A 26463-nucleotide genomic window follows, 5' to 3' on the forward strand; every position below is an offset into this window, starting at 1 on the left:
TCCCACCCTCGATTATGAAACAGAAATATCTGCCTTGTGTGCATCATGCACCAAAATATATTTTGGCATCATAAAGTAATGGATGAGAGCCAGGTTTTTACGACTACCAGCTAAACGAAAGACGATTTCATCCCATCAAGGGAGTAGAGAGGTAGAATGTGTATTACCCACGATGCCTCTCTCTTCCTCTGAGCCCCTCTGATTATGTGCTTTTCCTCCCACTTCCTCTCTGCTGGGTGCAGTGCCTCTGAGCCCAGAGCCGCTCTGTAGGTACGTGCACACAGCAGGCGGCGCAAGGCGGATAATGTGGTTGCGGCGTCACAGGTGTCCTTCACGTTACCAAAAATAGTAGCTTCCTCTCGGGGAAGAGACTAAACATGCACACGCCGGGCCTGCAAAGCTGCAGGTCGTCATCATTTAACCTTAAGTGTATAAACCTGGGCGGCTGGGTAGCGCAGCGGACTAAGCGTCTGTCTACCACCACAGAGCCAGTGGGATCGAATCCTGCTGTGGTACCTCCGGCTTGGCCGACCGTCCATACTAACACAATTGGCAGTGTTAGCGGGTGGGAAGCCGGCGTGGATGGGTCCTGGTCGTTGTAAACAGCGACTCCTACAGTTCGGTCGGGGCGCCTGCACAGCGAGGGAAGGATCTGGAGGGAGGTAGTGTGACCTTCCACACGTTACACTCTCCCAGTGAGAGTCCGCGCTGCCAGGTGAAAAGAAGCGGTGGGCTGGGTACACATGTGTCCGAGGAAGCATGCGATAGTCTCCGCCCTCCCAGACCGACGGTAGAGGGCAGAGTGCGCAACGACCAGGAAGGGGATTGGGAATTGGCATAACGACTAACATTGGGATGGGAGAAAAATGGAAAAAGATAATAAAAGAAAAGAAAAAAAAGTGTATAAACCTAGTGGCGGAAAGTAACTAAGTATTTTTACTCAAGTACTGTACTTAAAGGCACACGACAACATTTTGGGAAATTTGCTTATCGTCTTCTCCAGAGAGAGACAAGATAGATACCAGTTTCCTCACTGTGTGTTCTGGTATCCATCTTTTATCAATATCGATCTCTCTGGAGAATACGGTAAGCCAGTTTCCCAAAATGTTAGCGTGTTCCTTTAAGTACAGTTGAGGTACTTGTGCTATTACATTATCTACTATGCTAAATTATGCACTCAAGTCTGTAGCACTGAAGTTCAACACTGTTTGACAAACAATGTTACTCACCCTTAGCTGCCAGAGTTGTACCCTTCCTGCTGACTTGTTGTACAGAACCTGTAAGTCGCTTTGGATAAAAGCGTCCGCTAAATGTAAATGTACTATTTGAGTATTTTCATTTTAGGGAACTTTCTACTTTTACTCCACTACATTTTAAAGGAACTATTGTACTTTTTACTCCACTGCATTCATCTGAACCCATCAGTTTTCAGTTACTTTGAAAAAAAGAAAAAGGATTTTGGATAGAAAACGTGGCAAATGTATGAAGATTATGTACCTTCACATTTGAAACCTGCAAACCTCGAGGAGACGTAATCAGAGCAGCATAACTGGACTACATACCACTTTAACATGACCTTTAGAGGTCAATGGATCAAGGGTTGAATGCTCCCAAGCACTGGAATACACAAATGTCATGTAGAATGCATACTTTTACTTTAGATACACAAGTACATTCAATAGCAAATACTTCTTTTACTTAGGACTTTTACCAGAGTACTATTTTATCTGGGCATTTCTACTTTTACTTAAGAGTAACTGTGTACTTCTTCCACCACTGTAAACCTAACCCTAACCACTCCCATTACCTACAAATAAAAAAGAAATGGAAACATTTCCTTCTGGGCCGTGTGCGTTTAGCCTCTCCTTCCTCTACAGTCTCTCTTCTCGAGTCTCAAACCCACGAGGCCCGTGCTCGCCGGCGTGACAGACTGCAGCGCGATATCAATCAAACAAATTCAAAGGAGTGCACTTGAATTAGTCTAAAGATAATACAAGTGGGTTGGAGCTATTGTTCTAATGCTGTTGAACAAGCATGCTGTGAATTACTGTGCTGCCGCGTCGCAATAACGGCTCGGTTTGCACTACTTTGAAGACACATCTGCAATGGATGAGAACCAGGGTACATTAATTACTACTCTGTGTAGATCAAAGCTGACAAAATACAGTGGTGGTTATCCTAAAGAGCACAGCGCCAGCTGCATAGGCTAAATTCAAAACTAGAAACGCTGGCTTAGAAGAAATGAGAGACAAAGATGTAAAACAAATGTGTATGACCTCAGCACGGCTACCTGTATAACTACTAGGGCTGATTATAAACAGGGATTCATGCAGTGTAAACATTCTCGGCTTACAGTAGCAGTTCGCCCAAAATTATTATGGGGGGTGTAGGTCGGTAGAAAATAGTTCCTACGTTAAACGGCCCACACGGTCTGTGGATTATCTTGAGTAACTGGGTCACGATTTCTGGAAAGAGACGGTTGCTTTTGTATATTATTTTTCTGGTGCGCCACAAGCCGAGTGCCATTCAGCTCCATTGTATCGGAGTGACAGCAGATTATCACCAAAACTAAGCGAATCACAGCAAAACTATCTGGACGGATAGATATTCCTCTGGGTATGGGGGAAATGTTTAATATATATACAACAAAATATATATATATATTTGTGTGAACGGTCTCTAAGTTGTTCTGAAGAGGTAAATTCTCAAGTCAAGCGGTCAAATCAACACAACCGATAAAAAGGAATTCTTTTACAAATTCTTTTTATTTCAGCGTAATAATAAGAAGCCTCTCCTCTGGATTCATACAGTTGAAACTAAGTGGATCACAAGGGTACATATTAGTTAGCCCATTTTTACAATAATCAATGTAACATCTTTTTAGGAAGTTATTCTTATGCACTCATTTTTTTTGCCTACAACAAAATAATCAATATCAAGATCCCATCTTAACTGAGGACCATAACTCAGCATGCAAGACTAATAAAGAAAAACGACTAATCTGTGATAGCTACTGTTATGCTGTTGCTTATCTAATACCATTATCAATATAATTCACTACAAATACCAGGGACTTTGTATAATAAAAAAAAGCAAAAAAAAAAAAAAAAAAAAACGTTTCTTGTACTACTGCCTCTAAATGTCAAAATTACTGACCATACTGGGCTCTCAACTGTACTGATCCAAATTGTTCTGTCCACCCTGTCAGGTTGAGGAGAAATAGGCTCTGTCTAAAACCTAAAATCTAGTACAGTCTGAAGGAAAAATATCCATATTTTTTTTCTCTTTTTTTTCTTCTCCTTTCTTCTCCAGTGTTTACAAGTTTATCAGAATAAAAAAAGGTCCTTTAAACAATCATCAAAATGCGATGAAGGAGAAGGAACTGGTCAGACAACTCAACCCTTTGATCCGTCTGAAAAATTAAATCTCCTCTTATTAACAACTGATCAGACACTCAAGGATTCTATTGCATTTTAACAATGAGATTGATAACAATACTTAAAAAATAAAAAAAACAAAAAACAACTGTTAGGGATTTTAACAGGTGATGTCAACTCTTATTTTGCCCTGTAGGCTGTAGCCACTCTGGTGTGTGATAAAGCCAGCGATGTCCCTTCAGTAGCTCTTGGTACAGGGTTACCAGAGCATACCGTCAAGGTACATTTCTCAAACCTGGTCCTTCAATGTTTTTTCTCTTTTTTTTTGTCTTTTTACATGATTAGCCTACATCGTCTCACTCTAAAAGCTGAATACTACCATGTGATCTCTCCAACACACTTGGACCGTCAGTCAATTCCCATGAAGTTCAAGTTGATTTAAAAAGAAGAAGAAAAGAATTAGAAAAAAGAAAAAAGATTGAAGCAAAACCTCATGTTAAGACTTCAACCTTAAAATGGTGAATACCCCAATTTAGGAATTCACATTATTCTTGGACCTAGTACAGTATTTTATTGGAACAACTGCCATCTCAAGAGCTAAAAACAGATCTCTCAGTCATCTTGTACACAATGAATGACTTTAGGGATTCATACAATATTTGTATAGTATAATAATATACCTCCAAATAATATAAACTAGTAGCCGTCAATTCAAAACAACCGTTAGTGCTCTCATGGTCACCTTTTTAAAATTCATTATCTATGGAGTTGTACATGATAAAACATTAAGATCAAACATTCTTCTCGTTTCTAGCTCGGAGATGGCAGTGGATGTTCTCTAGTACAGGCCAAACTGTACTAGGGGATAGGAATAACATTATTCAAAGTTGAATAAAGGTGCTGTAAGTGCTATTTCTCTTGTTAAAATACATGTTAAGTAGCTCTACATTCTGATACCCATCACTGATAGAGCGTCTGGTCAGTAACATGGGTCTCCCAGTCGCTCCACTCTGCAGTAAACACAAAATACATTTTTGGTATCCCGTTCCCACTTTATCCAATCAGGAGCGAGAACTCCACAGAGTGGAGTGTGGGTAGCAGGAAAAACACGACTGCTCGCTTGTAAACTCTTGTCTTCCACCTAAACGGTTCACTAAAACGTTTCCGACAACATTTTAGGCAAGAAATAGGATATGCAATTACCGGATCTTAATTCACATTTAATCGGTTAAAACTCCTAGTTTTGAGGAAGTTAGCTAAATGCTAATATCACTTACAGCACCTTTAAGCGATACTTGAGAATTGACCGACTATAAATGTGTAAAGAAATCTGAAAGTAGACCCTCCCAAATTCCAAGATGCAGATGAGGCCTAGTCCAGGACTAAAACTGCATTTTAATAGAAAATAAAGCTCAATCTGTGTCTGTATTTTGGCTTCTGGTAGTTTACATTTTTATCTGCTATGATGAGTTTCAACCTCATCAGGGTCCCCAGGGCCAAGTCTGAGAAATTCTCAAATGGGCAACAAAGTGCCCTCATACCCGCCCGCCCCCCTCCCCCTCCTGGCTAACTGCCATTTCATTCCGACAATGACAGACGTTCACACAGTATGTTCAAAGTTTCATTATAGGTAAAGAAATCGTTCATTACAATATCATTTAGCACTACAATGATTATTTGTGTATCCGCACTTATTTAAGGCTAAGCCCAATAACATAACAGACATCCATTATACACACCAACCACATAATATTTGATAACAAGGCAATTGTTAGTGTGTAGCAGAGTCAAGCAAGTGTTGATTCTGCTATGGCCTGCAGCTGGCCGACGCACTGCAGTGGGTAATAAGTTAGCACTATCGACTTCTCACATGGAACTGTCAAAACCTCTGGTGGCTCCTGGATGATTACGACATGTTACAGTATCTGCAACAATAAACCAAAATATTATTTCAAAAAGACAACGTCCCCCAAAGGGGAGGGATTTCTTTTTTCTTCTTCTTCCTTTTTTTTGTTTTGTCTGTTTTAGCGCTAGTCACCAACATATTCCATTAGGAGGACAGCTTTGGGGGAAATAACCATAACCCCGGGTGGTAGAAAAGGCTGTGGCTCATCCTTGTAAATATATCTGATCAACAACAATAATAATAATCAAACAATTAGTTAAGTAAAAAGGCAAATTATACAATAAAAGAAAGAAAGAAAAATAAGCACACTAAGGCCACAAGATTTTCTATACCTCCTGCTATCCCCACAAGAGGATCTGTACAGACAACACAATGGGACTTGCTGATGCGGCCAAAAACTCGCGCTATTTTTTTTTTTAAAACTGTGACATATAGACAAACGGGGGAGAAGAGGAAGAGAAGACGTTATCTGCTCTATTACTGTACACATACCATCTGAAGTATAACAGCCTGGCTCCTGGTGAGCGTGTGTGGGGAGGGGGCCGTGCCGCTTCCCCGAGTCATCAGGACCTCCCTCGACACGGGACGGCGGTGAGAGACCACGGGGAGAGAATGTTCCGGTGACCTACAACCTTCACGTTTCACCTGTTGGAACCGTCGTCACCGTTAGGCCGACCTCGTAATCACACTTTCCTCAGTCGTCTCGTTTTACAGTTATGAGTTATGCAGCGCTGTCCGACATGATTTATTTCCCTCTCTCTGCCTCAGGGTTTCTTTGTTGTATGTCACAGCGACGTGGACAGTATAGAATCTTTCAACTAGCTTGCGGTTTCTTTTGGCCCATTTTGTACCAAAACATATTTCGTCACCATGGCAACCCTATGGTGGGGAAATGGTGTAACATAATACAAAAAAATATTACTTTTTTACATTATTTACACAACAAAGAGATGATCAAAACTCCCTCGCAGGAATTAAGTAAGCAGAATCGCTGTTAAAATCTCATTTAAACAGGATATTGCTCTCCAGTATTGTGGTAAAGTTAGGAGTATATGGTTGGTTCAGTGACTAAATCAAAGCCCATAACCATCGCTCTGCACAATTTACTGGAAAGCAAAATCTGGTCTATGAGACTTTTAGCAAACAATTGAACTTAAATGTATCTGCAGGGGCCACTACAGTTTTAATGATTTTGTTGTTGGTTAAATAATGAACATGACATTTTTGTATTTGTTATGTAACATTATCTATTTAAGAACTTGTGTGATAATAATCTTTATACAAAATTGGCCAAAAACGTAACATAAGCAGGAGAGTCAAAAGCTTTCCCTTGCCAATGTAAATAATCACCCAGTACATCCCAGTTTGTTGCCAAGGTGTCAGGATGAACAACACCCATTACCCGTCCCCAGAGTACCACAAAAAGGATATATTTGAGTAACAATAAAATAAAATAAAGTTTAAATCAAATAGATTAAGTACAAAACAGACCACTGTTTATCACAGAAAAGTCTCCGTCTTCTTTTTTTTGTTGTTTTGTTTAACAGAAAAGAAAAAAAGAAAAAAAAGTGAATACAGTAAAAGTCAACAGAACATAAACACAAATGTCCCTCGGTCATTAGTTATCCCAAGACTGGAGTTGCAGTATCAGCCTGTGAAAGAGTAGAGTGTGGCGCCACTCTGCACCAGGCCGAGGAGAAGAGACCCTGTGGCCCGTCCCGCCTCTGGGGATGTCGCGGATGTACATGGGGTGGAATGTCAGACGGCCAGCCGACCCGGAGGGGGGTGCAGGGGGCTCCAGGTGGGCGGTGCAGGAGGGGGCTCCTGGGGGTATGGACGTGGGTCGCAGCAAGGCTGGTTCTCCACCTTGGCTACTCCGCGGCCCTGGCACAACCGCCGATGCCGCAACAGACGGTCTGTCCGTGAAAAGTTCTTTGGGACACAACAGGTCGGACATGGTTAACGATTAAATGCATCCAGTGTTTTGAGATTAATTAGAAACGCTTTCCACAGATTTAGCTTGGCTAAATAAATACAAAATATATTCTAAACATCTAAAACTTTGCCAGTTTCAGAATCATCCAATCAAGATTTATTTACTATATTATTACATCTGTGCACAGTGTGACGGGGGTATTGTATTCACTCCTGTCCGCATGTCCGTCTGCACTGGGTATAGTTCCCTACAGTTCTGATCCGATTTGGATGAAACTTCGCACATAGGTTGATAGGAGGCCAAGGACCCGAAATCTCTAATATTTTCAGTTTTCAGTTATCTATCTAAACTATTTCATTAAATATTTTATACAAGCGTTTTCTCCCCACAAAATTTGCATGTATCGATAAGTATCGGTATAGCATCCTAACACTACACACCTCTACAAGTAACACATCATCTCCTGTTTAACATGCGTTTTATCTCAAACTCTATATTGGATCTGGCGGTCATACGGTTTAGCCCATCACGTATTCTAAACAAACTCAAAATCGAACATGGGGGACCTCAACAGTGTTGAAATGGCAATAAAGTTTCTATCTATCTATCTCATGGTCAACGTGTCGCCGAGTATCATTTCCGTGACTGACATCGGGAGATGTGCTCATTTGAAAATCAAAGATCAAATGGGGTTTTACCCCTAGGGATTATGAATGTTCACAGCAAATTATATGGCAATCCAGTGATAGTGTTTCAGTTTGGCCAGATGGCGACACATGGGGAACGGTCACAGGGTCACCGAGACCAGTAGGTGTCTCCCTCTAAGGGGGCTTTCACACTCAGCCTTTTGTATCGAATCACCGTCCCGGAGCACGGGGGGCAGTGTTCTCACTCACCCCTTTTGGGGTGCGAGTCGGCGCTGAATCGTTTCACCCCCCGCTGAACGGGACCAGCTGGCAGAGGTGGTCTCGGGGTCGGTCCCGGGAGAACGGGGGGTGTGGCTTTGCGAGCTTGTACCTTTTCACGGGCGTGGCGCCTGGTGCTGACATAACGTCATAAATTTTGTTTGCCATTGCTATGTCTATAACATTGTTCGAATGCATTTATTTCTATTAGACCAGTGGTGCCCAACAAGTCGGCCGTGGTCGACCAGTAGATCGCTCAAAACGCTCAAAAGCGGACTCTACAACACCATCCATTCGTGATAAAATATAACTTCATATTTATTGGCAATTTGTTCATTTTATATCAACATCCAGAGTCCGCAGTCGTGTTAAGACATTACCTTTACATTTTCGGTCGACCAGTAGATCAATGACATTCAATATAATCAATGCGAGCAATGTTACTAGTATGTTGCAGTAACGTTAGCGTTAGCCGTTAGCTTAGCGTTATTGTTAACGCTGCAAAACGATCAAAAGCGGGCTCTACAACAGAGTTCCATTCGTGAGAAAAGGGGGGTGGGTTATATTGACATGGCTTGACAACAGAGGTTCAAATATAACTTCATATTTATTAGTTATTTGTATCTTTATATCAACATCCATTCTCCAGTCTCCGTGTGAACACTTCCTGTGTTTACATTTCGAGCGTGACATCATCGACTACGGCAAGCTTACAAGCTCAAAACGCAAACCGTAAACAAAACCCAGAGCGCACCCAGAATGAAGTGTGTACACAAACTAGAGGGGGGAGAGGGGGGGGGGGGAGTTCGGATCAGATCTCGGTACGGGAAGAACGGAACGAAATAGAAACGAATAGAGTGAGTGAGAAAGGGCCCTAAGGGTCTAGAATGTTCACAATCCGGCCAGTACTTGTAGAGACATTTTGTTCAAAGACAGACAGAGACAGACAAATGGGGGTGAAGACATAACCTCCTCCTTGGCAGAGGCAACAGTGATGGGACAGTGCCAGGTGGTGCGATGAGAGCAAAGGACAACTCGTGAATCTGGAAAGACTTCATTTTTTTTTTATTATTATTATTGATCTTTTTCCCCCTCCTTTTTCCTCCGATTTTCTCCCATCCCAATGTTAGTTGTTATGCCAATTCCCAATCCCCTTCCTGGTCGCTGTGCACTTACCCCCCGCAGTCGGTCTGGGAGAGTGGAGGCTATCACGTGCTTCCTCCGACACACGTCTAGCCAATCAACCGCTTCTTTTCACCTGGCAGCGCGGACTCTCACTGAGAGCGTGTAACGTGTGGAAGGATCACACTACCGCCCTTAGATCCTATCCGCGCTTAGCAGGCGCCCCGACCGAACTGTAGGAGTCGCTGTTTACAACGACCCGGACCCACCCCGCCAGCTTCTCCCACCCTCTAATACTGCCAATTGTATTAGTGTGAACGGCCAGCCAAGCTGGTGACAACCCCGGAGCTGTGAGCTGGATTCGAACAGGCGAATCCAGCATCTCCGGGGTTGGTGACGAACGCAATCGCCGCTACGCCACCTGACCGCCCAGAAAGACTTCATTCTTAACAATGTTTTCTTTTTCCCCCTCCTTTTTTCCGATTTTTCTCCCATCCCACTGTTAGTCGTTATGCCAATTCCCAACCCCCTTCCTGGTTGTTGCGCACTTTCCCCTACTGTTGGTCCGAGAGGCCGGAGACTGTCAGTGTCACATGCTTTCCTCCGACGCATGTGCAGCCAGCCGGCAGCCAGCCTGGCCGCGCAGATTCTCACTGGGAGAGTGTAACGTGTGGGAGGCCGCACTACCTCTCGCCAGATCCTACCTTCGCTGAGCAGGCGCCCCGACCGAACTGTAGGGGTCGCTGTCCACAACGCCCAGGACCCACCCACGGCTCCCCTCCCCCTAACTCAGCCAAACGAGTTAGTATAGCGATCAGCCCGAGCCAAGGCAATGCCGACTCTCCGGGAGTCAAGACCGCAGCCTCTTGCATTGGTGACGAGCACAATCTCCGCTACCTGACCGCCCATTCTTAACAATGTTGAAATAATGACTAACAATTATTCACTTGATTTCAATTAATTCTTCATGTATGGTGCTGCATGTATGATGTTCCACCAGGGCACACTTCTAGCACATTTTTTGCTTACTTTGAGTTAGTAGCTAACATTAGCCGCTTCCAAATATATTACAGCCATATGGCTACTTTGGCTCTACTCATGATCACGCTTACTTTTGGGGGGAAACTAACAGCATTTCCCCGTAGATCTCCATTGTATTTGGCTGTTTAATGTTAAGCTCTGTGTGACCTAACACTAAGAGGTAATGACTATTTCTGGGACTTGATAGTCTTCAACATGACTTACAACTTGTTTGTTTTGTCCTAAAGTTGTAGATTGTGATCAGAGTGCCGGTCTGATGACATGATGATGGTCTAAAGACATGATGACGGTCTGAAGACATGATGACGGTCTGATGACATGATGATGGTCTAAAGACATGATGGCGGTCTGAAGACATGATGGCGGTCTGATGACATGATGCCGGTCTGATGACATGACGGTCTGAAGACATGATGACGGTCTGAAGACATGATGACGGTCTGAAGACATGATGACGGTCTGAAGACATGATGACGGTATGAAGACATGATGACGGTCTGAAGACATGATGACGGTCTGATGACATGATGACGGTCTGATGACATGATGACGGTCTGAAGACATGATGACGGTCTGATGACATGATGACGGTCTGACCTTTCAAAGGGAGACTAACCAAGTGCTTCTCACTTCCTGTAATGAGTCATGTGAGCTACACAACCCCAATGTGGCTATTTTCTTTCCTTTACCATAGACATTTAGAAATTAGATATGTTAGATAAGGACTGTCTCTTACAAGTTGAAGGTGTTCTGAACATTCAGATTATTTATTGTATTTTGAAGGCTAAACCGCCAAGGAGGAAGCAATGACCCTCTTTGGCATAGGCATCATCTGTGGTTATTCTTGCTCGCCAAATTTCCTTAATTGCGCTCAAGAAAATATAATTCTATCGCCTTGAATCACCAAAATCTACAGGGTTCTTCCTCTTGGGGCCATGAATGTGCACAGCAAATCTCATAGCAGACTCACGTCAAGAGCTACTCGAAACAGACACACACAGGCACAACACATAACGTTAACCCCCTGCCAAGAGGTATTCAGGGAGCTGGATAAGACGATATTTGGGGCTGATAATCAATTGGAGCAAATGTGAACATTTCTGTGTCGAAATTACTGTAACACAAATTCCTAACCAAGTTACCTTTGAATGAACATATGGTTAAGTGTTAGGCACTAGACTTTAAACAAACTTAACAGAAATGTTTAAATAAATAATTCCCCAAACCTTTTGAGTTATAATTAAAGAAGTGAATGTTCAGGCATCCAACGTCTCAATGAATTTACTTATAGCCTACGTGAATTTGAATGGCAACTCTCTCTTGGTGATCAGGTCTTTTAGATTATTATGTTACATCTTGCCCCTAGCCTAAATTAACACGAGGTTAGGATACATTTAGCCTGCCGAAAATATTGCTAATCTTTGGATTTTAAATATTGCAATGTTTTTCTCATCAAATATATTGCTAAAACTTTAGGACGCTATTTAAACTCTTTGTGAGTAAGCTAGCGTGACATAGTTAGAGACTGAGGAAGAGTTATAATTCACATTTTAAGATCATGGTCTAGGTAGTCTAATTGATTTTAAATCACATTTAATACATTTTCTTTTTAATCATGTTAGAAATAGAGAAATAGAAATACAGTTTAAGTACTTTTCAATTTTATTTAAACAACTTAAGATTAATAAAAAAAAATCGAATTGGGGGTCATCTTATATTCGAGTCAATGCGGTCATTTTAAAAAGTCCCTCTGAACATAGTGATATATATATATATTCCAATGTTGCCCGGCCCCAATACGGTGGAGTTGATGGTTAAGCATATTGAGGACATGAATGTAAGTAAATATTATGAGTTGCTTTGGCATAAATGTTGTTACATACCTGCTGGCACCGTTCACATTGATAAGGCTTCTCTCCGCTATGGACCCGCTTGTGCCTCTCCAGGTGGTAGCGCTGGATAAACCTCATATCACACATGTCACAAGCAAATGGCTTCTCTCCTAAAAGAGCACATAAACACAGGGTCAATACATCTATTTCTGGGTCATGCAACATTAAAACTACATGCAGCTTTCTCTTACTAACATGAAAATAACCTGCTGAGAAGATTTAAAAACATTTACAAAATATGATAAACCTGTTCTATGCATTAAATCAATTGAACTTGCACTATAAAAACATGAGCCAGTTCATAAGCAGTACCTAAGAATTAACACATTTTAAATATCTTGTCATCAACTCATTATGTGTAGATCAAAGTGGAATTTTTCAAATTTTTAGTTTCTGAGATCTACGCAACATGGTGCCCCTGAAAAGTTTTAAAGTATTTTGAGGCTGGTTCAACATCCCATCAAATGACTTGACAATCCAAACTCGAGTTTGTGGTTTTGTAATTTTCTAAGTACAAGATCCTCTCTCTGTGGTAAGGTAGGGTACGGTAAATGGACGCATACCCGTATGAGTGAGGCTGTGTCTCTCCAGGTGGTTACGCTGAATAAACCTCATGTCACACATGGAACAAGCATACGGCTTCACCCCTACACACATAGAGCAATATATTAGCCCCATCTCTAAAGGGTACAAGGTATAAATCTTACAAGCTGAAGCTAACACTAAAATTTATATAAATGGTAGAGTACATTCCATCCTAACTGTATGCAGCTTGCAATCAAATATTTTTTGGCAAATCATTAAAAAGAAATCCAGACATGCAAGTTACTCCTTTATTCAAAGCGCTAAATTTAATTTGTTTCAAAGATTTTAAAATATCTAAATGTAAAAAAGAAATGTATACAATCCTCTAAAAGCCTTAATTTTCCAGCACTTTAAAGTTTAAGATACCCATTATGGTACATGTGAAGGAAACAAATGTCCTATTATTGTGTATAAAGACACAGCTATAATGATTCACTTGTCACTTAAACAGTTTGTTTTCATTTGCATTACGAAAACACTAGTGGGCATTTTTCATTCCCGTGAAACTTTTATCTAAATTTTACTTGTGAAAATCAAATGCCCTTAAATTAATTAATTCCAAATAGATCTTACCCCATGGTTTACTAAAGCTGGGGACAGACTACACAACTATTACCTACCACCATCTTAGGCCTGTTTTTTTTTGGCTATCCCAACAAATTTTTAAGATCACAATAAGTCTGTGTTGATTCAGCAGATGCTATGGTGGTCTGGATGGATATCAAACATAACCAGGTAGAGAAAAAGGGTTAAAGACTCAGTCTCTTGCCTCCTGCTCTTGCTGCAAACCAGTCAGGACCTTTAAGATTATTTCAAGTAAAAGTGAAAAGTAGTCAGTTTTATTAAAAAGTTTTCTAAAAAAGTTTTTTTTTTTATATATATAACAGTTCCCTCCAGAACTACCGGCACACTTTGTGAAAATGGGTTTAAAAGAAAAAGGCTGTAAAAAGATACAACACCACAAGTCAGGAGTTCTATAGTTATATCCTAAACAAGACCTGGATACGTCTCGCTGGTTCAGACCCAAAGCTGGTTCTAACCAACCTGCCAGATTCAATACAACTCCAGCTGCATGAGTTCAACACTCCCCACGGCGGAGCAGAGACCAGACAGCTAGCCTGATGAACAGGGCCTCTTCCTGAACACAAGTGCTCGGGCGGATGTAGGAGCTAAACCAAGGTACATCAAGTCCACAGCGGCAACCTAATATTAGCTAAGCAACACTAATGCTTCAACTAAAAAAAAGGTAAAAATTATGTAATAATACATCACTAAGAACAGGGACCTCTTAGGAAACAATGCCATGTTTTTCTCTTTAAGGTAAAACTATACAAACATGAATACCCTGGCTTCACTGATGCAAACCCATCACGTCTGATTGGGTGAGTACTTCTACATTTCTCACTATGTCTCTATAGTCATGTTGTGATGCATTTTTATTCACAAATGTCTTTCATTACATATCAGTACAACACTAGGTGACACAGGGTGGAAAGAAGGGTGTGTCCTTATCCTTTTCCTTAATAGTTTAAATTGCCACATAATAAAAGGCACTTCAATCTTAAATAAGGGCCAGTTAAGGTTTGGAGAGAAAATGGGCCTTGCCAGTGTTTCCCCATTATGTAAGACCATTGGATCAATGGTGCCCAGGACCATTGCTTTGACTAAAATATAATTGTTTTAATATTTCTGGTGTGGTGGGTGGGTTACGGCCTTACTGTGGTGGGTCACAGAAGAATACTTATGTGAGAAACACTGGGGCTGAGTTGATGTCAATTGACCAGTCTCAAACCACACCCTCTTTTCTTGATCCTCCAATCACAACTGTTGCTTCCCTCGGACAAGCAACAGCAACTTTGTTTGTGAGAGGGAAACAACAGTTGTGATTGGAGGCGCAAGAAAAGAGGGCAGGGTTTGAGATAGGTCAGTGTTGCCCAGTATTCCTCTGTGGCCACAACAGTGAGGACGTCACATGCCACATACCGAAAATAATATGAAAACAAAGATGTATGGCAGCAGGTCATATCTGGTCAGCAGGCCTCATGTTAGACATACTGATCTAGATGAGTCAAACCTGTATTAAGTCATATTGTATGTGAAATCTGATTTATCAAACGGTAACAAAGTTGCATCGCTGTTCTTTATGAAACTACTCAACATCAATAAACTTTTTGAACAATAAAAAGTTTTATACAATTTTCTCACCTCTCTAAGCATATAATAAAGACTAATTGTTTGAAATGATTGTTGCTCTGGGTTTTTTTTTTTTTTTTTTTAACAGCCTTTGTAGCTCATCTTCATCAAGGGTGCCAACAATTCTGGAGTGCACTATGTAGTTTAGGTGATATATTTTTGCCTTGCAATTTTTTTTGTTAAAGAAACGAGTCATGCATATCAAATATTACAGTGCCACATATTTACAGATAGCAAGTAACTTCAACGTCTGTGGAAGACGTACATTTTCAAACATTAATGATGCCACCAAACACAAACGTCACGACAAAATGGCACAAAGCATAAGGGTGGTGATGGCCTACAGAATGTGAGATGGCCAGGGTGCAAAAGACGCATACCCGTATGAGTGAGGCTGTGTCTTGTCAGGTGGTAACGCTGAACAAACCTCATGTCACACATCGTACAACCATAAGGTTTCACACCTAAACGCAGAGCATCAATAGATTATTTATTTTTTTAGACTTTTTAAAATGTTTGTGCTTCACAATCCATTTTAAAGGATAGTTAGCCTTTTTTTTTAATGTTTATAAACAGCTTAATCACAATGAATTCTAAATCACTTGCATTTTCGAATAGGATCCATCTGTGTTATCAATTAAAACACATCACATGAGCTGATGATGTCACAATCCTATTCCCCCATAAATTGCATTTATGCTAAAAAAAATATTCAAGCTGGTCTATATACATATTGCACTTGAGTTCATTTGTTGTCTTATGAGAAACTGACTGGCTTAAAATGGTTGACCCACTGAATACTGTAGTTCAAGTGTACACTGATATCAATGACATGGGTAAGGTCGGCGGGCGCATACCCATATGAGAGAGGCTGTGTCTTGCCAGGTGGTAGCGCTGAAAAAACCTCTTGTCACACATGGTGCATGCGTAAGGTTTCACACCTAAACGCAGAGTAGCAATATTTCATTACTGTACCTCACTCTCCACTCTTTGGTAAAAGAATGGAATGTCTCATCTATTGGTTATTAACCACATGTAGGCCAATACATGCAATGGTGTGTATGCTTTCTTGCGGAGTGAAGAGTTTGCATTGTCATGTTAATAGCACTACATTCTTATTGTGGGCCTGTTGAGGTTTGGAGAGGCAATAGGCCACTGAATTAAGACATCCAAAATCAGCCAGCGGACAACCTATATATAAATATAAAAATATAGCTGGTAATATGTGTCCCTCAGGCCTGGACATGTGAACTACACGAGTCAAACCTGAAGTTTCTCATATTGTATGTATGTGAAATTTGACCAATTGCAATTTGACATAACTATTTGTCCAAAGGGTAACAATAAAATTGTGACACCATTCTTTATTAGAATAAATAACTCAATTAGCATGAACAATTACATATTTTTAATATTTTTCTCTGACTTTTTTTTCTTTTTTTAATAAACAGCATTTGTTCATCTTTCTCAAGGGTGCCAATAATCCTGGAGTACACTGTGTATTTTAGGTGGTATATATTTGTCTCACAAACTCAATGTTATGATATTATTTGCCATGTCATTAATAGCAAATAATATTGGGTCACTCATTTAAAGATCTCAACTTAAATTTTCAAGAATTGCTGGTGCTAGCAAAGACAAACTGCCCTCAAATTAGCACAAATTAAAGAGAAGGTGGTGATGCCTAGAAAATTAATGGCCAGGGTGCAAAGGACGCATACCCGTATGAGTGAGGCTGTGTCTTGCCAGGTGGTGACGTTGAAAAAACCTCATGTCACATATGGAACAAGCATAAGGTTTCTCACCTAAATGCAAAGCATCAATATATTATTTTTTAGACTTCTTAAAATGTTTGTGCTTCACAGTCAATTAATGTGTACAATTTTAAATAAACCTACTAACAATTGATGGGTTGTTAACCACTACATTTTTTAAACAGGAGATTACCACAGAATATTACTATTGTCCCAATTAATAAAAAGGGGAATACCACAGATTTTCAACATTTAAATAGGCCTATATCTTACCTTCGGGAAGAACCGTGGTCAAAATCATGAAGTTTGAATTGTTTCCAGAGCTGAAATTAACGATTATTTAACTTATCGATTCATGCAACAATTATTTAGATCAATTAATCGGTACAATTCAATTATTAATTCTCATCCCGGCCAAAAGACCAGCATATACATTTTCATTTTAGTTTAGTTTAAAAAGACTATGGTCCTTTTTTTAGAGCATTTTTAACTATCTTAGTGCTTCTGAAAGAAATTATTCCAAGTTATTCTTTTTTGTAACCGATTTATTCAATTCAGTTGATTAATCGTGACACCCCTTCCTTCATATTCCTGTGGTTGATTCAGTTGAGGAACACTTGTCCTCAAATTGAGCGGTGCCATGTCTTGAATTCTCACTCCCATTGTTTTTTAATGTCCCTCTAGAGGGAAGAGTACCAAATTAGCATACGAGGTGCATAAGCGACGCATATCAACTGACCCAGCCGGGGGAGACGATCCCAGCTCTGGAAACTATTTGAAGCTCATTAGCACAGTAAGATATAGGTATATTTATTGAATTTATATATATATATTCATTTTAAAAACCTGTGGCATTCCCTTTTAGAAATAGGGTTGAATTGCAACAATTCTTTAGTCCACAATAAAAAACACATCTTATGAGCTGATGATGTCACAATCCTATTCCCTCATACCTGCTTGTATGATGCAATTATGCTAATAATCAAACATGCTTATACTGTATATTGCATTTAAGCCAATACGGTTGTTGGCTCAAGCTAAATGCTCCATTGGCTCAGGAGAAATTGACTGGCTCAAAATGGCTGACCAAGTGAATACTAGTTTAAGTGTACACTGTTATTATATCAATGACATGGGTAAGGTGGGCGGGTGCATACCCATATGAGTGACGCTGTGTCTCGCCAGGTGGTCACGCTGAAAAAACCTCTTGTCACACATGGTGCATGCGTAAGGTTTCACACCTAAACGCAAAGTAGCAATATTTCATTACGGTGCCTCACTCTAAACTCTTATCTATCGACCAACTAAGCGAGCGCGTCACGGATGGACTTGAACTTGAGCATGTGTGGCGTGCCAGATCCAGTCGCCTCATCTATGGTAAAAGTCAAGTGGTTAACAAACGAGATATCCAACTATCACCTCCTCCAAGATCGGTGGCTGCAGTAGGACCTCCAAACTTTGGCATGTCGTCTAAAATAGAGACCTCTTAAGAGTTTTTCCCAATTTTGAAAATGCTAAATTCCTGCATGACTTCCACTCTTGGTGTTAGCATTTTAACATTTAAAAATAAGATAGAATAACTAAATGATGAAAGAATTCCCTCAAATGGTACTTGCCATCCATAAATCAAATGCCAAAAGAATGCAACCCTTGATAAGCAGTTAAGACTAACTCCATACATTTTCACCATAGACAATTTTTTTCCAGATCCGGAAGTTCAATATCAAGCCCAAAGTGACGCAGTCACTCAGGTGATCTATAAGAATGGAAAATATAATCACTTGGTTATTAGCCATTAGTAGGCTATTTCATGCAATGGTGTGTCTCCTTGCGGAGGGTAGAGGTTGCATTGTCATGTAATAGCACACAATTCTTATTCTTACACAACTCTGAGCTGAGGTTTGGAGTGGCAATTGGTCACACTGAACTAACATCCAAACTCAGTTAGTGGATAATATGAAAGTGTATGGAAGGCCTCATCTGGCCCGCAGGCCTCGTTTTGGATATGTGATCTACTCAAAAGTCAAACCTTATTATTATTATTAGCCATATTTTATGTATGTGAAATGTTATTATTTCTTAATACAATTAATTACTTTCCAATTCTTTTCTCAATTGCTGGCCTGGTTGTTCATAAAATAAGAAGTTTATCTTTTTATTTGTAGATCTGTATAAAAGGGGGATTCTGTACATATATTTGTTTTGTAAACCCAATGTTATAGAAACGTGTCATGCACAGCAGAAATATTACAGTGCCACGTATTTACAAATAGCAGCTAACCTCGAAATCTGTTGAAGATATAAATTTTCAAACATTACTGGTGTTAGCACATACCGGTATATACTTCCCTCAAAATGGCACACTATAAAGTGGTGATGCCTACAAAATGTGATATGGCTAGGGTGCAAGGACGCATACCAGTATGAATGAGGCTGTGTCTCGCCAGGTGGTAACGTTGAAAAAACCTCATGTCACACATGGTACAACCATAAGGTTTCACACCTAAACGCAGAGCATCAATAGATTATTTTTTTTAGACTTTAAAAAGCTTGTGCTTCACAATCCATCAATGTGTATGTAATATAATTCAACTGAATCTACTCAGTAATTGATGGGTTGTTTACCACTTTCTGTTGTTACCACAGAAAATCTATTTGGTGAATTTTCTTACAGGGGGTTTCTGTTTACCAATTCTTTAGTCCACTTAAAACACATCACATGAGCTGATGTCACAATTCTATTCCATCATACCGGATTGCATGATTGCATTTTTGTGTTGATATTCAGATCTGCTTATGTATATATATTGCACAAGGTTGCATCTGTAGTGCCGGGACACGGCAGCCAATATAAAATACGCCCCATTTATAAATATGCCAGTTTTATATTGTGTTTGTTTTGTTGATATTTGATTCTGTGGTCTGATGTGTGGGTAGGAGTTGAGTGGGTGTATGGGAGGAGTCACTAATCTCACAGGCCAGTGGCCACATGCCTAGCTCTGCCGGGAGAGGTCTGGAGGAATTCTTGTTAAGAACATGGGGATAATTGCAGCCAAAGGCAGCAATTTAAATTAATTAATTATTTTTTGTAATCAGCTAACACTAGGGTTGCAAAGCATTGGAAGTTAAGCTTAAGATATTTAGGAAATTATGCCCTATTTCAATGTAAAATCTTAACTTATAATTGTGAACCTTATTTTAGGGGGAAATACATATAATAAGGCAGTACTAGGTCTTGGGGCATATTCTGGTTAGAATATCCCCATTTAATGGAAATTCAATTGAAATGCAACCCTGCACTATGCATGCAATATGCAGTGCACTCCTACATCACAGGTAACTGTCAGCATCCAGAGACATGTCCATATAATGAGTGGACGGACCACTGTGGTCGTTTTAAATGGGGGAATCCATAACACTAAAGATGGCAGTGATGACAAAAGCGATTTTCTAGAAAATACAATATATTTCTGGGCGTCTGGGTAGTGTAGAGGTCTAAGCGCTCGGCCTACCACAGCAGAGAACCAGGTTCAATTGGTCAGACGTCCCTACGAAGACAATTGGCAGTGTTTTGCACATGCCATGGTAAATACAGTGCAAATTACACCTATTATTTCCATTTTACCCGTGTTAATTCCCATGGAAAGTTGCCACCTTTGAAAGTTCCCGAAATGTTGGCAACAGCACTACTTGCTTCTAGCCAAACAAAGAATAAATACATTTGGAGAAAACTAATGAAATGGCATGTAGTTTTAAATTACAGCAACTTGAGGTGTAAATGGGAGTTCTAAAAAGGTGTTCTAAAATAATAGTGATCTCCGGACAAAAGGTTGAATGTGCACAGCGAGTGGTTGCCATGGTAACAAACGACCCTTTGGTACGCTACGAGGTGGCGACCAATTGTTTTGATAACGTGGTCAAGGAAATCAGCCTCGTTTCATGTGTGGACAGTGCGTGAGATTTATAAACGTTGGAAGGTCCAAAACAAATCACTTAAGAGTGGAAAGTTCTGCGCTCTTTGGTTAGTCTCCAAGTGAAACTGGGACTGGTTAGACTCATGACAATGTCCCAAAAGAGCCACCACCCCATTCTGTCCCACTTTTTTTTTTTAAATAATTTCTCCAGACCTCTCGGCAGAGCCAGATGTGTGGCGGGCCAGATTACATTGGGGGCAGACGGAAGAAAGCGCCCGGGCTTGGAAAGCAATAGAGTGGTTGAAGAGGGCGGGTGGTTGCCCTGGGTGCCCCAGCTCCAACCCACAACAAAAGACCACATAAAAATAGACTAAAATAATCAAATAAATACCATCGAGTTTGCCGGCATTACAGATCTGACCTTTAACCAAATATATACGGAATGTGCTGAAGAAAATCCCTATCTCAAAATAGCAGATCAAGTAAATACTAAAAAGTGTACACTGATATGAAAGGATAAGGAGGGACGTACGCATACCAATATGAGTGCGGCTGTGTCTTGCAAGGTGGTCACGTTGAAAAAACCTCTTGTCGCACATGGTGCATGCGTAAGGTTTCACACCTAAATGCAGAGCAGCAATATTTCATTACCATGCCTCACTCCTTGCTCTTTGGTACAGGCCACCTAAATGAGTATGTCATGACTTGTACTTGAACTTGACCATAATATGGGAGTACCGGATCCAATCGCCTTGTCTATGGGGGAAGTCAATGGGCTGATGACTGGATATTTCAAAATATAACCTCCTCTAAGATCTGTGGTTAATGTAGCCTCTGCAAAGATTTGGAATATAGTCTAGAATAGAGATATTTCATTTATGACTGGAGTTTTTATATTCTTATATTTTGAAGCATATTCTAAAAATTGCTTATTTCCATTTCACAGTTTGACTCATCGCCAATTCTCTGGTACTACACTGGATGGCAAGAAACGTCCTACTCTTTTGAACATTTAAACTAAACAATACAAGATTTACATAGAATATGTTATCCTTTCTCCATTGATGAAAAGCTTATTTTTTTTTTTAATAAGCAACTCTTGATCATGGTAAACGACAAACACATTCATTTTCACCATAGAAAGATTTGTTTTTGGATCCGGATGTTCAAAATCAAGCCCAAAATGACATAGTCACTTAGGTTGTCTATAGGAATGGAATATATAATCAATTGGTTATTAACCACACATAGGCCAATTCATGAATTGGTGTGTATGCTTTCTTATAGAACCCAGCAAACATTTTGAAGTCCATTAGCCCCTATTGGTCGTTGGGCCAAGGAACCCAAAAAGGTGACAAAATTAACAACTGACCAACGTTGTTTCAGCAGCAGTATTGAATTAAGGATTAAAAGGCTATGAATACAACTGCTTAAAGAAATCGCAAAAAAATAGTCCTAATAGGATTTTTCAAAGTTTCCGGTAAAGTCTTAATGTCAGAATTTACATTTGCATTGAATTGAAAGGCTAATTTATATAAATTGTAAAGAGACGTCATTTTGCCGGACTCAGGACAACCTGATGCTTGCTGGGCAAAGAGTTTGCATTGCCACGTAATATCACTCAATTCATGTTGTGGGACAGGTTGGAGAGGCAATAGGCCACACTGAATTTACATAACAGATGTCAATAAATAAAATCAGTCAACAGACCTAAACATGTATGGCAAGTCATATCTGGCCATAGGCCTCGTGTCAAACCTGAAGTAGTAATATTGTATGCATGCAAGGTTTTACCAAATACAAACTAACAGAACTTAAACTAGCTGTGTAAAGGGTAACAATAAAATCGTGACACCATTTTTTTCCTTTTCTTTTTTTAAAATAAAATTACTCAATTAAAATAAATTATCTTTCAACAACTAAATCTGCATAAAATTCTCTCTAACTCTAAAAACTCTAGGCATAGAATAAGTGTTTGCCTGGGTGATTTTTGACAGCCTTTATCGCTCATCTTTATCAAGGAGAGCACTGTGTATTAGGGCTGCACGATTAATCGAAAAAAGATCGCGATCTCGATTCATAGACCTATGCGATCTCATTTCTAAATTATGTCGATTTTCTTTATATACATTTTATTTTTACTTTTTACTCTACTTTTAAATGATGACTATTTTGTATGTTACAAGAGACTTTTAAGTTTAAGTCAAGCACTTTCATATGTTATGTTTAAGTTAAGCACTTTCATATACCGTATGTTATGTTGTCTGTTTAAGAAAGAGTGCAATAAATGGTTTTATTGAAGAAATAAGAATCGTGATCTCAATTCTTAGAGAAAAATCGTGATTCACATTTTAGCAAGAATCGTGCAGCCCTACTGTGTATTTAAGGTAATATATTTATTTTCTCGTAAGACACGTCGTGCATAGCAAATATTACAGTGCCACTTACATACAGATAGCAACTAATCGCAATATCTGTAGAAAATATTGTCAAATATTACTGGTGCTAGCAGACGAACCTTCCTCAGAAATGGCACATTATAGAGAAAGTGGTGATGCCTACAGAATGTGATATGGCCGGGGTGCAAGGACGCATACCCGTATGAGTGATGCTGTGTCTTGCCAGGTGGTAACGCTGGAAGAACCTCATGTCACACATGGAACAACCATAAGGTTTCACACCTAAACGCAGAGCATCAATATATTATTTTCTAGACTTCTAAAATGTTTGTGCTTCACAATCCATCCATGTGCAATATAATTAAAGTAAACCTACTCAGAATTAATAACCACGTTATCAATTTGGTGGACTATTCTTTACAGGGGTTCAGACTGAATTTTCTTATTTACCAATCCTGTAGTCCACAATAAAAACAAATCACATGAGCTGATGATGTCACAATCCTATTCCCTCATACCTGCTTGCATGATGCATTTATGCTAATAATAGATACTTAAAGCACTTATTGTGCACTTAAAGGCACAATGAGTAGGATTTTCTTAATAAAAACATAGACTTGTACAAAAAGAATCCCTCTCAATCATCACTTATGACTAGCTAGAAGTGTGTGGTGGCGTCTTTATCGGCAAAGACTCTTCACTCTGCCTGGATTTTCTTATTTTGCCGTGTTCGGGCAACACCAATAACGGCACGCAAGGTGCGAGTTTCATTCTGGAGTGCAGTGTGGGAAAACATGGCGACTCGCTCTTAAACTCTTTTTCCACCGAAACAGTGCACTAAAATATGTTTCCGATGACATTTTAGGAAATAAATCCGATATGCAATTGCTGCGTCTTAATTCATATTTGATCTGCAACACCTAGTTTGACAGTTTGATCTGAATTCTGTGAGCCAGGCATGCAGCAGTGCCAGAGTCCTTGAGCCAGGGAGGGACAACTTTAAATGTTGTGCTTACTAACCGCAACCAACAAATACTACTCATTGTGTCTTTAAGCAACATTTTACGACATAGGCTCAAGCTAAATGCTCCATTTTATCTTAGAAGAAAATGACTGGCTAAAAATGGGAGAACATGTGAATACTAATAGTTAAAAGTATACACTGTTATGTTATCAATGACAAGGGTAAGGTGGGCGGACGCATACCAATATGAGTGCGGCTGTGTCTCGCCAGGTGGTCGCGCTGAAAAAACCTCTTGTCACACATGGTGCATGCGTAAGGTTTCACACCTAAACGCAGAGTAGCAATATTTCATTACTGTGCCTCACTCTCCACTCTTGGTAGACCACCTAAGCAGGTATGTTACAACTGTAACTCAACTTGGTCATATTTGGAGCGCCGGATCCAATTGCCTTGTCCATGGGAAAAGTCAATGCAGTAAGAACTATCGCATCCTCAAGATCTGTGGCTAACGCAGCCAGCCGCCCCCCAAACTTTGGCATATGGCCCAGAAGAGGGATCTCTTTCATTTACAGCAGTAGTTAAAGAATTTTGAGCCTGTTCTAAAAACATGCTAATTTCCCACTCACAGAAGCTAGCAGAGATAGTCTAGTCATTGACTCTTTGGTACTACACTAAGACAGACGGCATGAACTTTCACCCTTTTTGATGTTGGCAGTTTAACTTAATTTAATAAGTAAATTGCATTAACATTTACATCAAATATGTTATAATTTTTCCCATCAACCAAATTTTTTAAGAATGCAACCCTCGATAGCTGGTGAACCGCAATAATTTTTGCCATAGAAAATGTGTCTTTGGATACGGATCTTCAATATCAAGCCCCAAGCTTAGGTGGTCTATAGGAATGGAATCAACTGGTTATCAACCACAAGTAGGCCAATTCATGCAATGGTGTGTATGTTTTCTTGCAGTGCTACCCAGCAAACATTTTGAAGTCCATTAGCAGTCTGTAAGCCAGGGCATCCAAACAGTAGGTGTCAAAATGAGTCTTTAGACCAATGTTTCAAATGCAGTATTTGAGATAAGTTGATCATTTCAAAAGCAGGCTGATAAAAACTGCATTGCCAACAGCATCTTAGAAGGTTTCTGATAAAAGTATTACTATGGCAGAATTAACATCTGGGTTGAATGAATTATTCGCATTGTTGTAACAAGTTGTAACTCAATGTCAGTTGGCTGGACTCAGGTCGGCCCGATGCTTGCTGGGTAAGAGTTTTCACTGCCAGGTAATATCACTCAATTCTTAAAAAGGTGCTGGAAGTGGTATTCTTTTGTAAAATAAGGAGTCTACATGTTAAAATAGCTCTACACTCAGACAGCCATGATATATGATATAGATTGTCTGGTCAGTAACCTGGGTCTCCCAGTCCCTCTGCAGTAAATGGAAAATATATCCCACACTGCAAAAAGGGTCTGACAAATTAATACAAAAAAAAAAAAAAAAAAAACGTGTCATTGAAACAAGTAAAATAATTGACCAGTGCAGTAAGCAAATTTGGCTTTGCAAGATTTCTTGAAATAAATTAAAATAACTAGGGTCCCCTCTCCTGATTGGATAAAGTGGGAAGTGATACCAGAAATGTTTTTCTCTGTTTACTGCGGAGTGGAGGGACTGGGAGACCCATGTTACTGACCAAACACTACATCAGTGATGTCTGTTGGAATGTAGAGCTATTTAACACATATTTTTAACAAAGGAAATACCACTTACAGCACCTTTAATGTGAACAGTTATACACTGATTTGACATCCAAAAATGAAAATATATGGCAGGTCATATCTGGCCCGTAGGCCTCGTGTCAAACATGTGACTGATGATGCGTCAAACCTGAAGTAGTCATATTGTATGTGAAAATGTACCAATTACAAATTTGACAGCACTTAAGACTGGCTGTCCAAAGGTTAACAATAAAACGTACAAATAAATTACGGTACTCTCTTTAGGCTCTTAACGACTAAAATCAAATAACTAAGCATAGAAAAAGCCTAAAGGGTAGTTTAGCTGGGTGATTTATTTTTTATAGCTTAGGTAATTTTTCAGAATCAATAATTCCGGAATGCACTATATATATTTTTTTTTATCCAGTTTTTCTCCTCCAGTTTTTCTGTGTTTTAGTCGTTATGCCAATTCCCCCTCCCCTTCCTGGTTGTTGCTTGCATGTGCCCCCCACTGGTCGGTCTAGGGAGCCCTGAAGTCTATCAGATGCTTCCTCAGAGACATAGGAGACAGCAGCATCTTTTCACCTGGCAGCGAGGACTCTCATTGGTGAGATGTAACGCGTGGGAGGTCACACTACCCTCACCATCTCCCTCCCTCGCTGTGCAGGCGCCCTGACCGACCTGTAGGAATCGCTGTTTACAACGACCAGAATACCACCCCACCGGCTTCCCTCCCGCTGACTGCCAATTGAGCCA

General features: G+C 40.0%; 1 protein-coding gene across 9 annotated transcripts in view; it reads right to left on the minus strand.

Moving 5' to 3' along the window:
* Positions 1-4985: 4985 nt before the first annotated feature.
* The window catches only part of znf740a (zinc finger protein 740a), a 44627-nt gene continuing 23149 nt past the window's right edge, over positions 4986-26463 (minus strand). The window contains exons 19-29 of one of the 9 annotated variants that reach the window (XM_084316819.1): positions 24231-24314; positions 23223-23306; positions 21158-21247; positions 19131-19214; positions 17869-17952; positions 16679-16762; positions 15815-15898; positions 15338-15421; positions 12743-12826; positions 12171-12289; positions 4986-7215 (exon numbers count right to left, since the gene is read on the minus strand). In XM_084316819.1, the coding sequence (XP_084172945.1) occupies positions 7042-7215; positions 12171-12289; positions 12743-12826; positions 15338-15421; positions 15815-15898; positions 16679-16762; positions 17869-17952; positions 19131-19214; positions 21158-21247; positions 23223-23306; positions 24231-24314 (1055 nt within the window). In that variant the 3' untranslated portion in view covers positions 4986-7041. The remainder of the gene's footprint in view (positions 7216-12170; positions 12290-12742; positions 12827-15337; positions 15422-15814; positions 15899-16678; positions 16763-17868; positions 17953-19130; positions 19215-21157; positions 21248-23222; positions 23307-24230; positions 24315-26463) is intronic. The other 8 variants (XM_084316818.1, XM_084316822.1, XM_084316821.1 and 5 more) reach the window with 8 other exon arrangements.

Source organism: Notolepis coatsorum (assembly GCF_963971535.1).
Source record: "Notolepis coatsorum genome assembly, chromosome: 6".
Classification (NCBI taxonomy): Eukaryota; Metazoa; Chordata; class Actinopteri; order Aulopiformes; family Paralepididae; genus Notolepis; species Notolepis coatsorum.